We start from the raw sequence: 15,367 nt of genomic DNA on the forward strand, positions 1-15,367 counted from the left end.
ATGAGTGAGAAAGCATTTTTGTGTTGCACTGGTTGCTTTGGTAATATATGTGGGGATGAGATACTATTATCTCTGTTAATGTGCTGCTCTTCTGAAGTCGTTCTTGTCCTACTTAAGGTTTTTGGTTTCATTATCTATATTCATTCATCATTGTTTACCAGATACCATCCTAGGCTCTGAGGAAATGAAGATAAATTCAGCCCATGGCCTTAAATTATTTAGTAATAATCAGATTTTCTTTTTATACAAATATAGAAAATAGACTACTTTCTCTTGCTGATCATTCTTATGAGACATCCTAAATATATTCTTTCCTAATAAAGCAAGGAAAAAAACCTTGCTTTAAGATCAGGGTTTAGTCTCTTAAACATAATTCTTATAGCCTATACTAATCAATTAACAATTTCTTTGGGGAACAAACTCTTGTGATAAATTCTTGTTTTCAGATTTCTTATTCTCACTTCTTTTGTCCAGGATAAAATCTGAACATATAGGAGGTTTACATGACCTCTTGATTCTGCTGTGCAATAGGGTCCCATGGTTTAATGTTACTCTTGGGTACTATCTGGCTGTATTCATTGAAATAGGTCTTGCTTTGGACATTATAAGGTTGCTCCCCACAGCGGGCTATGGCTATGTTATCTCTTACCTCGAACACAAGTATTTCCTGCTGACTGTGCCTTATCTGAGTCCTCACTGGCCTTGCCAACTCTCTAAGATCTGTCTTCAGAGACCCCCCCTGGCTCTCCTGGGGGCCTTGTGACTCTGTTGCCATGACAATGACTCTGTCAAGTTCACCAGCTGAACTCCTAGAAACCTCATGGGGTTTTCATGAGAGAACAAGGTAGCAAAGGGAGTTCTGACCAAAGTTCCCTCTCTGACTACAACATCCCCATTCCCAGTTATTATGAGGAACACTGTTTAAGGCAATCTCCTCCTAGACTTCTTAGTGGGAAATGGAGCTGACATTCCTGCACTTTTGACTTCCCCTTCATTCTGTCTCACTTACCTCCCCTCTAGGTGTTAGACTGAGAGAGGAGAGGACACACATCTGAGCACCTGCTCCTTTTGTCTTCTTATTTTGCAAATCCACTGAGGTGAAGGAGTGAGCTTTTCCTTTCCTTTCCTTTCCCCTTTGTTTTTAATGTTGCCCTGAATCATACTCTCCTAATTTTGGGAGTGGTATTCCACCTTTCCCAAGTCTTTATGACTAATATGTGGAAGGATGCAAGGACAGATAAATGATGACCATAATTTAGGAGGTAGTTCTAAATGACTGCATCTGTTGTGTGAGCAAACGTTTATTAGTGACTCCTTATTAGTCACTCAGTTAATAAAGTAAGTTGGTCCCTGTTAAAACTTTTTTGGTTTGTTTTTAAGTATGCTAATGTGCTACTTAAGATTTCATGTGTATTCTGGAAGTCCTTGCTACTCACAGTAAGGACCATGGCCAGCAGTGTTGCTAGTTGCCAACACTTGTTAGAAATGCAGAATGTCAGGCCTCACCTTAGAACTAGATTCTCAGCTATGTTGCATACACAATAAAATTTAAGAAGCCCTGATCTAGGATACCCTAACCTTACTGAAGATTTTGGCTACATCAGCTGCACCTGTCATTGGCATTCAGTAAACATTTATTAATCAGTTCTATGTGTTAGCCAGTGATGACCTTTGCCCTTGGGTACTTATGGTCCTAATCAAGGATCTTTACAATTATGGTAAAGTAATTAAAAAAAAATAAACAATTCTAGATCTGGTCTTCTCTATCATTAGACACGCCTTAATTTTTTTGACAGTTCTATTAAGATTAAATTGTAAATTATGAAAAGTGATGCTCCTTTTCTTGGAAAGCAGTCATATTTAATGTATAGAGACAGGAATATGGGAGTAATAAGATACTGCATAAAATCCAGATTTATACCTGAGGCTGCTACTTCATTAGTGCATAGGTTTTTGGTCAGTTACAGTTTGATTAGACTAGGATTTCTTTTAGGGGGATGATTTTTTGGGGAGAAGGACAAAGTCATAGTGTTTCATCCTGCACTTTCATTTTCTGATCACAGTGTTTTAGAAGAATCTGGGCTTTACTTATTCACCAGGCTTTCAATAGAGAATCACATTAATCCTTTTAAGCTCCTTATTCTAATGATTTATTTTGTTGAAAACCATAGTGATCCTCCTTTGAATTTTAATGATTGCTGGCTATTCAAAGATTCATTGTTTTGACTTCCTGTCCTTACCTTTGTTTCCTACATGTCTGTGGGGAACACCTGTCTAATACTGGATCTGCCCCTGGTTCTCACTGGCTTACCAGAGTCACTCAAGCCTATCTCTGAGTGTTAAGTTGAAATGCTGGCTACTCATCCATGACAATAAATGTAGGATATATGTTTGCAGAGATAGGCAGATAGACAGCAGGGGGACAGATAAATAGATTGAGTCGTTTCCCAGTGAAAATAATATTTTGGATATGATAATGTATTGTGATCATTGTAGGAAAATCAGTGAAATTAGTATTGTTAATCATAAATCTATTGAAGATGCAATATCTACAGAAAATCTAGTAGGCAAAGAAAGAGGTTCAAATATTGAGGATGCTGTTTATACCCAAAATTCTGGACCATGTAACCTTTTACAAGACACTGACTCTCTCTATTAAGTATGGCTCTTTTTCAAGGACACAGTAGTGGTCATTTTGTTCATGTGCTGCAAATTCTTAGAAAGGATAAGCATATGGAAATAATTGCGTTATGTCTCTGGTATGAGCATTAGGATTACATGTTATGTCTTCAAAATCTAAGAAGTAGCTATGTCACAAGGTTGAGTTACTATTTTTCTCACTGAGTAACTACAGAGAATTTCCCCATCTCTTCTTACAGGTATAACCTAGGAAGATCGTAGATTTTTTAAGAATATATTATTCTAATATGAGATTTTTAACAACTACACTGTATTTATGCATAATACATTTTTGTGCCTTATCTTCAGGCTTCTGGACTTTGATTCAGAATATCAGGAGCTCTGGGATTGGCTGATTGACATGGAGTCCCTTGTGATGGACAGCCACGACCTGATGATGTCAGAGGAGCAGCAGCAGCATCTTTACAAGGTTAGAGCTACCATTCTTGCCTTTACCTTGCTGTGGAAGATCTGATTAGCCTGACAAGTCTCTCTCTCCCTCTCTCTCTCTCAGGATATCTTTGCGTTCATTTTATGTATCATGGTGTCTATTAGAATTCCCTTCCCTCTTCCCAAACTCATTTCCATCCCTTGTGTGCTGACAGGCTGCACCGACATCATAATTGCAAGAAAGTCCCCTTTATCACATTCTATTTGGTGTAATTCTATAGAAGGACAAAGATTTTTCTTCAAGATGAATAGCAATAAATGAAACTACATTAATAAATAGACTGAAACAAAATGAAGGATAAATGGACTGGTAACACTTAGCAAAATGTGTTTTGATTGGAGCACTCAGGTGGTTCTATCTATCCCTTAGATCTTCCCAGAGAAAAAAGAAACTTGCTTTCAGTTTGGCTCACTGCTTTCAAGGTACAGGGCTTGTCCAATTTAATGTTTATTAGTGATACATAGAACAGACACTGTCATATTAAGTCAATATATTTGCGTGTGATTTAAGAAAACTGCCTTGGAACTCACATATTGATTGCAGGCAATCCATCCAGTAACTATATATATTGTGTTCCATGTCTGTTAATTTGCCCTTAGCCCACTGTGCTTTACCAGTTCTACTTAAATAGCCTTAGAAGTTCTTACAAAACAGCTATGTGATTTTGACTGAAAAAAAAAATGGTTGTAAGATTCACAGTGTCTGAAAAAGCTGTTGGGGAGGGTAGAGGGACTTTCCACTGAAATATCAGACTGCAGTAAATCTTCCTCATTTAGGCAATTTTTATTGGAGTAATTCTGACAGTTGTCATCCTTGAATTGCTTTGAGCATATGGCATATTTCAAAGAGCAGATTGTGAATCATAAAAAATAAAATTAATAACTAACCACAGAATCAGCAACAGTATAATGACAAGAAACAACTACCCTCTAGGTTTTTAAAATTTCTTATAGAATAAGAAGTACATTCAAGGTCAAATAAAAGTTGTCTTCTTTCTTCTTCAATTTTATCATTACAGCTTACCTCTCCTTAATATATCACTTTAACTTTTACCACTTCTAAGGATAGATATTTTTACTTTTCAAGGGATTGGTCAACTTTAATTAGTATCCCCTGAGAAACATCTTGGTTAAGAGAAGATATAAGTTCTCCAGGGACTCAGTAAATGGGACCATTTTACTCCTTAAAGGAGTCTGTTCAACATTAATTGAGTTTGTTGACTATTAACTATTTTCTTACATGGGTAGCTCCACATTAACAACAAAGCTATGCAATATATCTTTTGACACCAAATGTCCACCTAATATCACCAAAGCTAGGTTTCACATTTCATGTTAAGATCAAGATATATATATATATCACACACATATATATATACACACACACACACGCACACACACACATATATATGTATATATGAAAATGCCTATAAATCCATATAGGCATTAAATAAAATAAAATATTTACTTTATTCCTAATATTTAAGCATTAAAAATCTAACCAAACAGGAGAAAATAATGGAAAAGTTCCCTAATCATAAGCTGTTATCTCAGATTTTATTATACTCATGATGCCAAATAACATTTCTTTTCTACTTGATGCATTTTGTATTTTGCACATAAACTCTTTTTTTTTTTTTTCAGAAACAGTGCTATTCTTTGTCAAAATCACATCCATATAATTTACATCACAATTAATAGGAAATCATTGAACAAAAAGTGCAGTCTTCTTTTTCTTGTGGTTTCCTTGTAAGTGCTCTGCCTGAGAATTCCCATTCTGGCATATTAAAGGCCATTATTCCACCCACTCAGTATTTCTGAGTTATAGTATTTTTCCAAACATTTTCTGTACTGTGGTTCTTAGTTTGTGACTCATGTCCTGTCATCATCTGTCTCCTTTCGTTGTTCAACATATCTGAGTTCATTAAATTAGCACTAACTTTGCATTTGGTGTACATGCAAAATTAAATGTTGAATTGGAAACTAAGGGCAAATGTTACAGGTTTTTAAAGTCTCTCTGTATATAAGCCCCCAAACTATTCCAGAGGTTTAGAAACCTCCAAAGCAATCCTGAGGATATTGTCTAAGGAGTGATTTAGAACTTGGGGTGGCTTCTACATTAGAAAAACTGAGGGAGGAAAATTAATTTTTGTTTTTTCCCCAGAATCCCCAGGTTAGGTTCACATTTCCAATATCCCATTCCTCTGGTCTAGTCTGCTCTTCCAGGAATCAACTGAACTCATTCTATGGGAAGGAGGTTTGTAGCCTATTGATCATAGAGACCTCTGAAGGAGTACAATTTTTTTGTTCCCAAGCCTTTTGTGAGTTTCAATAACATATGAGACTTTCTTAATCATCTCTAACCTTTATATTTGTTGATCTGAAAGATGCCATTGTTTTAACAGTACCCACTACCTAGGACAACATTGACCTTTGGCCATTTTTTTGTTAGTTTGTGGAATAATCCCATTCAATACAAAATATTTATTATTCATGTTCCCAGTCATTGTTACAACTCAACAGGGCCCTGGACCCGTTTCACAGTATCTTTGATCCATTTCAATCTATCTACATCATCATTTCTTTAAAAAGCTTGTATACACTAAGAAAAATGCCTTACATTTATATCCTATGTTGTGAAGCAAAGTATCTTACATAGCTTGTACTGTTGTTGAGTTGAAAAAATAGTTAAGGATGGGCATGAAACTCATATCCCTGGTATTGATGAAAAAAATTAGGGTGAAACTTTTAAGACAAACCTTCAGCTGAGTGATAGTAAAATCTCAGGAAACAATAGACCCATAATTCCTGCTATCATAGAATTTGGCACCTTTTTTTTCTCTCTCTGGGCGTTCTCTATATCTCATCCTTTCTTGGCATAGAGAGTTATGCTCAGACCCTGATTCATGCATTGTGTAGTCCTAGATTGATTCCAAAGTACACATTTGGAAATATTGGGCAAGAGAAAATATAGCAAAATGGTTGTCAGTGAGAATGAAGTTTATTTATCATTTTAAACTTTATTATTATCAATTATTACTTAACATTTTTAGGTACTACCTCCTGACTTTACCTATTTAATTGATATTCACAGTATTGGGTAGGGCAGAAGGTCTCTGCTAGAAAACCATCTGAACTCCTAAATATGGAACTATAGATTAAATACTCCAGATTATCCATTCAAGCTGACTTACTGAGTGGGGAACCTGTTATTGTGCTATCTGGTCACCCCAAACCACCAAAATGCCCCAGGAACTGAGAAAAAACAGATCTAACAAAGAAGATTTAAAGTGGATTTTCATTTAAACTATTTCTTGTAATTTTCAGATTGTTAGAAATTTATGACCATTTTTTTCTAGTCAATTTTAAACTGCAGGGTCCTAAGAGCAGCCTGATTCTTATTAAAAATTAACTACTTCCTTGTATTTACTTCTTTGTTTTGAAACATTGAGCTATATTGCCAATGTCTTTCCTGCCCTTTCTCTGTCTTGTTCAATCTTTGGATGGGGACTTTCTGTTTAAACACTGGTAGTATCTCCAGTTGGAGCACACAAACTTTGTCCTTTCTCCTTTTTTCCCCCCTTCCTCAATCTACGAACAACCTTCAAGGAGAATTTACTCCCATTCTCCCACATTCTTTCTTTTCTTCCCTCCTACCTTCCTAACTAGGACAATTTAATTTGTCAAAAGTAACCACTGTGATTTTGAAAGTTCAGCTCCTATTTGGACTAGAGTTACGAAGCCAGAATTCATAATCACATGGAGCTGTCACTCTGCTGGACTGCATGCGCATTAACTATTAATGGAGAAATATTTAAAACCCACTTGCAAAGGAAAAGCTCCAATTTTTTTTCATTTCTACAGATCAAAGGTGGCATTATTCTTGGGCTCAGGGAAAAACTCATGACACTCCTCCCCCATCCTATAAATTTTATAGACTAAGTGACCTGGAAACATCATAGGATAGCTGGAGCTCAGGCTGCTGCTGTTGCTGCTGTACTGCCCTCAGCAGCAGCAACAGCTGACTCTAGAGGGCTGTGAGGGTGGGCTTGACAGGGGGTCTTTACCTTCCCAGAAAGCCCTGTTCAATTTCTGTGACCTAAAGAGCACAGGTGACAGAGTCCCTAGTGATCCTGGGTTGGTGCAGGGTTCCAAGAGTCCAAGGATTAAATTCAAGAACCAAATTAAGAAGTTGAAGTGATTATTGTGAGAACTGAATAAGAGTTATTTTCAAATAATATGAAACTCACTAAAACACCGCATTTATAGATTTATTCCATGAGTGGAATGGCTTAACTGATCCTCATCAAGAAAATATTATATGGTTATTATATATTTTATATATATATTATATATAATATGTGACTAGTAAAGTGTTAAAATATTCTGCCAGCTTAAAAATAATGTGAAATTAGTATCAACTTAAACTAAGACCTTTACCTTTCATAGAATTTACACTGAAGATTTACCATTTAGCTTTGAGAGTTATTCAATATGTTTTGCTTTTATGGGAAAAATGCAAATGTCCTCTGTCTTTTTCCATTGGTATATACATATTATACAAATATGCAAATATGCTCTGTGTGCAAAAGGAAAAGGGTCATTCATTTTACATAATACATTGCTTACTAAGCAGATTATAATTTTGCTCTACTGTGGATTTGAGGTACTTCATTAGAATACAATGAAAATAATGAAATTATTTGAAAGATATACATATAATCAGAACTGGGGATATTTTGTATAGAGTTTACCACTGTGAGAAGAGTTAATATGTGGGCACATGGACTGTAAAACCCTATGAAGTTACAAAGATGATCCCAAAAGATGATCCCATCGGTTTCCTGGTGGTGAAAACGAGAGGAAAATGTACTCAATTGCAATATTTACATTTGTCACGAAGAAAAAGGTCATACTTCCTTTGATGAAATTAAGTTTATTTTGATACTTAAATACGAAAGCATTTTCTTTTAGGACTTTTGATGTAAGGGGTTAGAATGGAATGGTAGAGAAATGTCTAACCATATTATATCTCACAAGTAAATTTCTAAACATAATGAATTACTTTTATCTGACACTGTTTTAAGGTATTATTTACAAACTTTGAGCACAGTTTTTACTCAAAGGTAGTTACTTTCAATGATAATTTGACTAGATGGGACTAATAAAAAAGGACAATAATATAATATGTTAGAAAAGAGGAGAATATTAATAAAGTCAGAGTAAAATATAAACATTGAAGATATAAAAAAAAGTTGAAATTTGTTAATACAAAGTTAACAGGGCAAAACAGGATGAAAAGTAAACTAATATTCTGGATAGATCAGAAATTGCTAAAACCAAATGCAGACAATATTTTTTAAAAAAATTAAACAATGAAATAACTATTATTTTAACAAAAAAAACAGCTGGGAGAAAAAGGTAAATTTTGAAGAAGGAAGTGTTACTTTAGGGTGTATATTAAAAAAGAATGCATTAGGACTTTCACAAGAAACATCTGTGGAATAGGATTAGAAATTCTATGAAACAAGAAATATAGTGTAAAGTGAAAAAATGGACATAGTTGACTTATTATTTTATAATTACAGATGCCAAAATAATGTCACAGCTATGAACTGATCATAGACTAATCACACTAGCCCTGTATTTTATAAATTCACAAATTTCAGCCATCTAGAATAGTTCTCTTTCATTTTGTTCCACATTGATCTAAATGATTTCAGATGTGACTTCATACCTTTATGATTGAACATGAGCTCCTAAAAATGTAATACTAGACTGGTGCATAGTCCAGGTCACAGTAGCTAGACTTAGAACAAAATCCATTACCTTTTTTTCAGTTTCACATGTTGTGATATAGAATAAGTACACGTCAAAAAATTAAATCCTGTTAATTAGGCCCTATGTTGGAATTTCAGTACCAAAATTCACTACCTTGATTGTTCAAAATGAAACAAATTACTGGTTATTGAAGCAGTCAAGGCAAAAATGTACCAGATATATCAAGCACAAGAACTAATGATAATTTTTTACCTCTTTCCCAGTAGATTAATTGTAGAGCTTAATTGTATGTTAGATTAAAACTCCATTAAGATAAGAAGAATATGCTTAAAATCATTATAATATTTCAAATAGCATTATCTAGTCATTTTTAAAGTGCTCAGAATGGAAAAACCTAGGATGTCTCCACTGCTATCTAGAAAGGACTTTGTTGTTCCATTTTTATTAAAGTTCAAAAAGTTCTTAGATTTGCTGTCATATAATTTGAGCCTTGATGAATCAGTGTTTGCTATGAATACTTGAATGTATTTTTTCTTTCCTTTTTTTCCTTCTTTCTTGAGAGAGGACAAACTCACCCTGGAAATGTTCAGAAGAAGAAAAAGTAGGTGGATGTGGTTTCTGAACAATATGTGTAACACTGTTCATGCTGGAGCTTATAATTCCTATTTGAATCACTTTTTTAAAGGGGGAAAAAAAGAAGGATGTTAAGAGAATAGGATGCCAAGAAATAGTTGGCTCTGTGTGCAGAGGGGCAAGGAAGGAAAGCCCCCGCCAGCAGTTTTTGTCTCTGGCGGGTGAGCTACTATCCGGAAGGTGCGTTGGCTCTCTGGGCTGCCTCTGCTGTATTGTGCTGCTCCCTCTCTCCCTGGCCTGGCCTGCTCCAGCCTAGAGTGGATCAAACAAGCCGTGGGGAAAGTTCCCCTCATTTGCATCACTTCTAGACAGCCCTGTCGTACTCTTTGCTGACAGGAAATCACTGTCTTTGTCACCTTTTCTCAGGGCCCTCCTTTTGGCAGAGATGGGCCATGTGACCGCACTTAATCACAACAACAGGACTGGCTCAAGACTCAATGACATGTTTTCCTCAGCACTTCAATAAATGGGGTAGAGGAGTCAGTAGGAAATGACTACATTAATTTTAAAGTGAAAAGATAATTAACACTTGAAGGACTAATGCTGCAACCTATGGAATTATTTTTCAAATTGAAGTTAATTTATCAAAAACTTGTGAAAACTACCTCCACTAATGCAACTGTTTTAAAAAATAAACCTTGAATAGAGTTGGGCATGTTGAAGGGAGAGTGGGAAGAAGGCAGGGAAAGAGAGGGTTTGGATGGGAAGGGGGAGAGGGGAGGCAGGAGGACTGTAGCAAGGGAAATCATAGCAGGCATTAGCTGTGTTTGAAAAAGCTACTTAAATGGGCTAAAACTTCAACATTTGGGACGGAAGACTGGAGTATGTAAAATGCTTACTTAGATGATATGAATAGGACACTGGCAAACAAAAGCAGCAGTGTGCTCCTAGAAAACTGTGCTTAAAGGAGTTTCCTTGGCAACAGAAATGCAGTTCCAAAAGTAGACAGAACTTTCTTCAGAAAACATACTATTAATAACAACCTTCCGGAACAACTTGGAACAATTTGACGACTTGGCAATAATAATGCCAAGTGTTCTGCAAATTAATCTCACACATAACAGTTATGTTTCCCTTGTCCGTAATTCTGCTGGACCCTACCTAGAATTCATTGCTTTTCAGTGGCATAAATGTGAAAAATATTTCTAAATGTTGTCATGGAAAAAGAAAACCAAAAGAAATGCTTGTGGTCAACAGTGCCCAATGATTGTGTTCAGCCTTTGAAAACTACAAGAGATCTTAGTTTAATGAGATGAGTTTATTCCAGTTAAAGCTACTACATTTCATATCTTTTTCCAACAAAGATGTTTCCACAAGAAAAAAAATAAAAAAATTAAAAAACTTAGTAAAGGGTTATCAACCTGAGACTTGCTGTGATGTGAAGCACATTTTGAGGCCACTGGCTATATAAATGTAACACTTCACTAAATACGTGCTGGGTGTTATTTTTAAAAGCATCATCATTTCTTGTCAGCCCAGAGAATAAACTAATCTTGGATCTTCTTGGCCAATGGGAATCATTTGAATTCTCCTGAAGGCTATACATTTGCCAACTGAGAATGGTAGAGTGTTCCTCTCCTCTGACCTTTCATGAATTCAAGGATCTAAAGGTTAAAAGTAATCAATATCTCATTGTGCTGCTTGGTTTCAGGGTAATAAGTAATAACCATCATGTTAAAAATCCAAATGATTACAGATAGCACTTAAATGAGTTGACCTGTTTGGGAGCTTTTATTAATTGCAATCAGGGTAATCATTAGCGTTTGCTAATAAAATTTTGGATTAAATTGCAAAAAATTCAGGCTTTAACTTTTTGAAAAATGACTTTTACTTAATTAGATATGAGTGTGCACTGTTTCCTTCTGTGTTAAACTGAGCGATTTGGCTTTAATCCTACATGTAGTTTTCTTTCTAGTTTTTTTTTATAAAATAAAGTAGAAGAACATTTAAATTCTCTTATAACAAAGAGTGTTTGGTTCACTGACACTTTTGACTCTTGAACTACTGATTATGTGTATGTTTCAGGTCAGTGACTTAATGAAAATGTTCTAATTACTTTTAGCATTTCCTAATTTTAAACCACTGATCTTTAGCAGTTATATTTATGTCTAGGTTCATTTGGCTTAAAACTAAAAAAAAAATATGTATGCTTAAACTTTGTAGACAACAATGGTATGAACTGGAGGTTATTTATTCTGTTATTTTTTTTGAAGAGTTTCCAAAGTTTAAAGATGAAAATCAGTACTATCATTGACAAAGGGGTCTTGATATAAAAAGAATGAGTGTTGAGTTTAATCTTTCATGTAATTACTTCAGGAAGGCATTGGTTATCATTACTATAACTAGAAGAAAATGTGTAATATATGTATATATATACTATCAAATCCAAATATTTTATCTTTATTATCATCTTAGGTTTTATAATTTGTTTGAATTTCTTGGATATTAGTATTAGGAATATTTAGGAATATTATTATTACTAAAGTGGGAATGTGGAGATAGAAGATATCTAGGTAATTTTTAATTTCAGAGTTCCTGGTGCCCATTCAGAATAGGCTGGTACTATTCTGTGTTAAGGGGAAAAACTCAATCATAGATTTTCACAATAAACTCATTGTCATTCTTTCTTATCCTTATCTTACTACCATGTCTAATTTTAGAAGGAGGGAGAGTTGGAGTTTTAGGAATTTCCCAGCTCAACCATCTTCTTTCTGAATGTCCATACTACCCATACTGTCTTAAATCCCATCCTAAGATTCACTTATTCAGGGTAAAAAATAATGCACACTGCTGGCTGCAGTTAAGCTATGGAGAGGGTAGAGAGTAATATTGAATATATTAAATCCGTTGTCGATTTTGATATTTAGTTTAAATTAAAGGTACAAGAGGGGGAAGACAGAGTGGATAGAGAGAAGAAATTCAGAAAAGAAAGAAGAAATTCAGAAAAGGGGTGAGAAATAGATGTTATCTATTTATCATTTGATAAAAAGGGAAGTATGTTCATATGTGTGCATGTTTGAAGGTGTATTTATGTGTGTGAGTGTGTATGTGTTTGTGTATATGTTATGACATAGGAATAGGATGGAGGGAGAAAAAGCGACATTGGTCAAATCCTACTATTTAATGCTATAACTAATGCACATTATCTCATTGAATGCTCACAATGATCCTGGATTATTTTCTTCATATATGGACTCTGAGCTAAGAATGTGGAGCTTAAAAAAGACAGTACTGGTTTCTTCATCAGGTTAGACTAGAGTTTTCAGAAATAAATCCTTCAACTCTGAAAAGTTTAAAAGTACAAAGATTTATTTCTCACAAATACTACCTGTCCATCACAGGTTGGGAATGGGTTCTTCTAGACATCATTCTCATTATAGAACTCAGATTAATGGACTAACCACTATCTTAAATATTCCTTTACTGTGGCAAAGGGAAAAGAGACTTCTAGAGGATCTCATTCTGCCCACTAAACCTTCTATATAGAAAAGACACACATCACTTCCATTAAAAATCATTGGTCAGAATGAATCACATGACCATATCCAACACCAAAGTGGATGAGGAAGTGCAGCCATACTGTGTTCCCAGAAGGCAGAGAGCTAGAAATACTTGTTGAGCTATACCAATAACTACCACAAAATTTGAATAAGTAAGTCAAGATCTGAATATATCTGGGCAGCTCATGCCCATAGTCTTTATTTCCTGTGCTGCTTGCCTGCTCACTATTGCCCCATATATTCTTCTCTGCAACAGACAAGATTCTTGCAGAACAGTTTTTCCTTCTTCTTCATAAGTTTTGTGTAATAAGATAGAAAGAAGATAGTCCCAAATTTAGGTGGTACAGCTGCAGAGATGGTCTTGGATTGGCTTTTTAGCCCATCATCAAGCTGTTCTGTAAAAAGCTCCAAACTTTCTGAGTACCTCTGCACCCTAAGGATATGTTGCCATGTTGATTCTTATAGAAACCTCATATATTTTGTCAGATTCAGGAGTGCTAAGGCTGAAAATATTTATGTTTGGCATGGGGGAGAGATACGTTAATGGCAGCATTGCCATAGGAAGATTCAATCTCATGGATCCTGTTATTGCCGAAGGAAATTGCTGAGGAAGGTTCCCACAGAGAGATGCTTTGGAGGAATATCATTTGCAGAAAAACTATTTTTCCAGTTCTGTCAAGGAAGCAATTTCAGTTCTCAGAAACAAGGGCATTCCCAAACATATTTTTAATAATGTGGGCATTTGTGAAGCTCATACATTCTTAAACCAGCACTTCTGCAGCACTCTATCCCTAATGAGGCACACTGGGGTAAGCTAAGAGAGAAGCACTGGCTCTCTGCTGAACCTAGATTATTTACATACGACAGAAAACACACACATACACATAAACACACATACAAGAACACATCTTTTTCTGAAGTTAGAAAAGAGTCAACCAGGCTAATACCCTTACTGCTTTTGGGTTGATTTCAATTTTTCTTCCAAACTTTCCCTTACTACAGAGATCCAATCTTTCTCTCCATGAGGATATCTATACACCCCTGAAACTCACCTGAATTTCCTCTTTAAGTAGTTGATTCCATAAGCTTATACAAATAGGATTTGTGATATTCCCCTTATTGTTTTATTTTAGCCATTGGATACTGGAAAGTTGTGGAAGAGGTACACACAGATATATACTTGGGCACACATACTTATGTGGTTAAACATACACATGTATATGTAGTATTAACTTGTTTAAAAAAATATTTCAGGGCCTCCCCGGTGGTGCAGCGGTTGAGCACTGGGTTGCGAAGCTGCCCACAGCCTCTGCAGCACAGGTTCAATCCCTGGCTGCTCCCAGGCCACCGGAGGAGGGTCCCGCATGGCGCGCAGACCTCTCCCGCTGCCCGCTGCTCCCCTCAGCAGTGTACTTCGGTCCTTCTGCCTGCTCTGCTCCCCGCTCTGGCTCTGGTGAATTCTCTCGCCATCCCGCGCTTCTGACTGTACCCAGTGCCGGTATAAATAAATAAATAAATAAATCTTAAAAAAAATATTTCATTAGAATTAAATTCAGACTATGCTAGGTACCTTGGACCAGGATATGCTTCTAGTCTAAAGACATTTAATTTGTGCATATATAGTTACATAAACTCCCTTCTATATGCAAAGTTTTATTCTGGAACTCATTTCTTCATCATACATTTTGGAATATTGGATTTTGCTACCTTCATTATAATAGTATGCTTCTCAAAATTCACAGTTGTGTTCCTGAGAGAACTCTCCTTGTGACTACTTTTCCATGAGTACTTATTATTATTTGAATGCAAAATTTTAAACAATGCTGATAGATTTGAACTTTGTCAACTAAATCAAAGAATAAATAATTACCATTTTTGTTAGGCCCCATGCTCCAGGAGGACAGGGTTCACGTCTGTATTGTTTATTGATGTAGCTCTTGTGTCAGTAATTGACACATAATAGAAATGTAATAAATATCTGTCGAGAAGCATTTTTACAGTATGGCTTATTCAACAGTCTATTAATTAAATTCTATTAATCAGAACTGCACTATCAATTCATTACTTTTGCAAGAAAACAATCCTACAGTCATGCTATCATAATTATGTCTAAAGTTTCATGCCTCTTCTTATTTTGTATGTGAAACAAACAAACAAAAATCTCTCCTTGAAAAACCAAAGTGCATTAAGGAAAGTTCTTAATACTCAATATGGCCAAATTAGCATCAGGGAGAAAGAGAGGAACTGCTGTGAGAGAAAGATGGGGGAAGAAGAAGACAGTTACCCTAATACCAAATGGTACAAAAATGTACTACTAATCATGA

At 35.5% G+C, this 15,367-nt stretch overlaps 1 protein-coding gene across 1 annotated transcript in view; it reads left to right on the top strand.

The window, feature by feature from the left end:
- The window catches only part of AKAP6 (A-kinase anchoring protein 6), a gene marked incomplete at its 3' end in the record, with an annotated part of 338,178 nt that overhangs the window by 226,611 nt on the left and 96,200 nt on the right, over nt 1-15,367 (top strand). Inside the window, exon 8 of the mRNA XM_084241293.1 lies at nt 2,989-3,109. Within this exon, the coding sequence (XP_084097419.1) occupies nt 2,989-3,109 (121 nt within the window). The remainder of the gene's footprint in view (nt 1-2,988; nt 3,110-15,367) is intronic.

This window comes from Talpa europaea, assembly GCF_964194135.1.
Source record: "Talpa europaea genome assembly, chromosome: 8".
In the NCBI taxonomy this organism is placed as follows: Eukaryota; Metazoa; Chordata; class Mammalia; order Eulipotyphla; family Talpidae; genus Talpa; species Talpa europaea.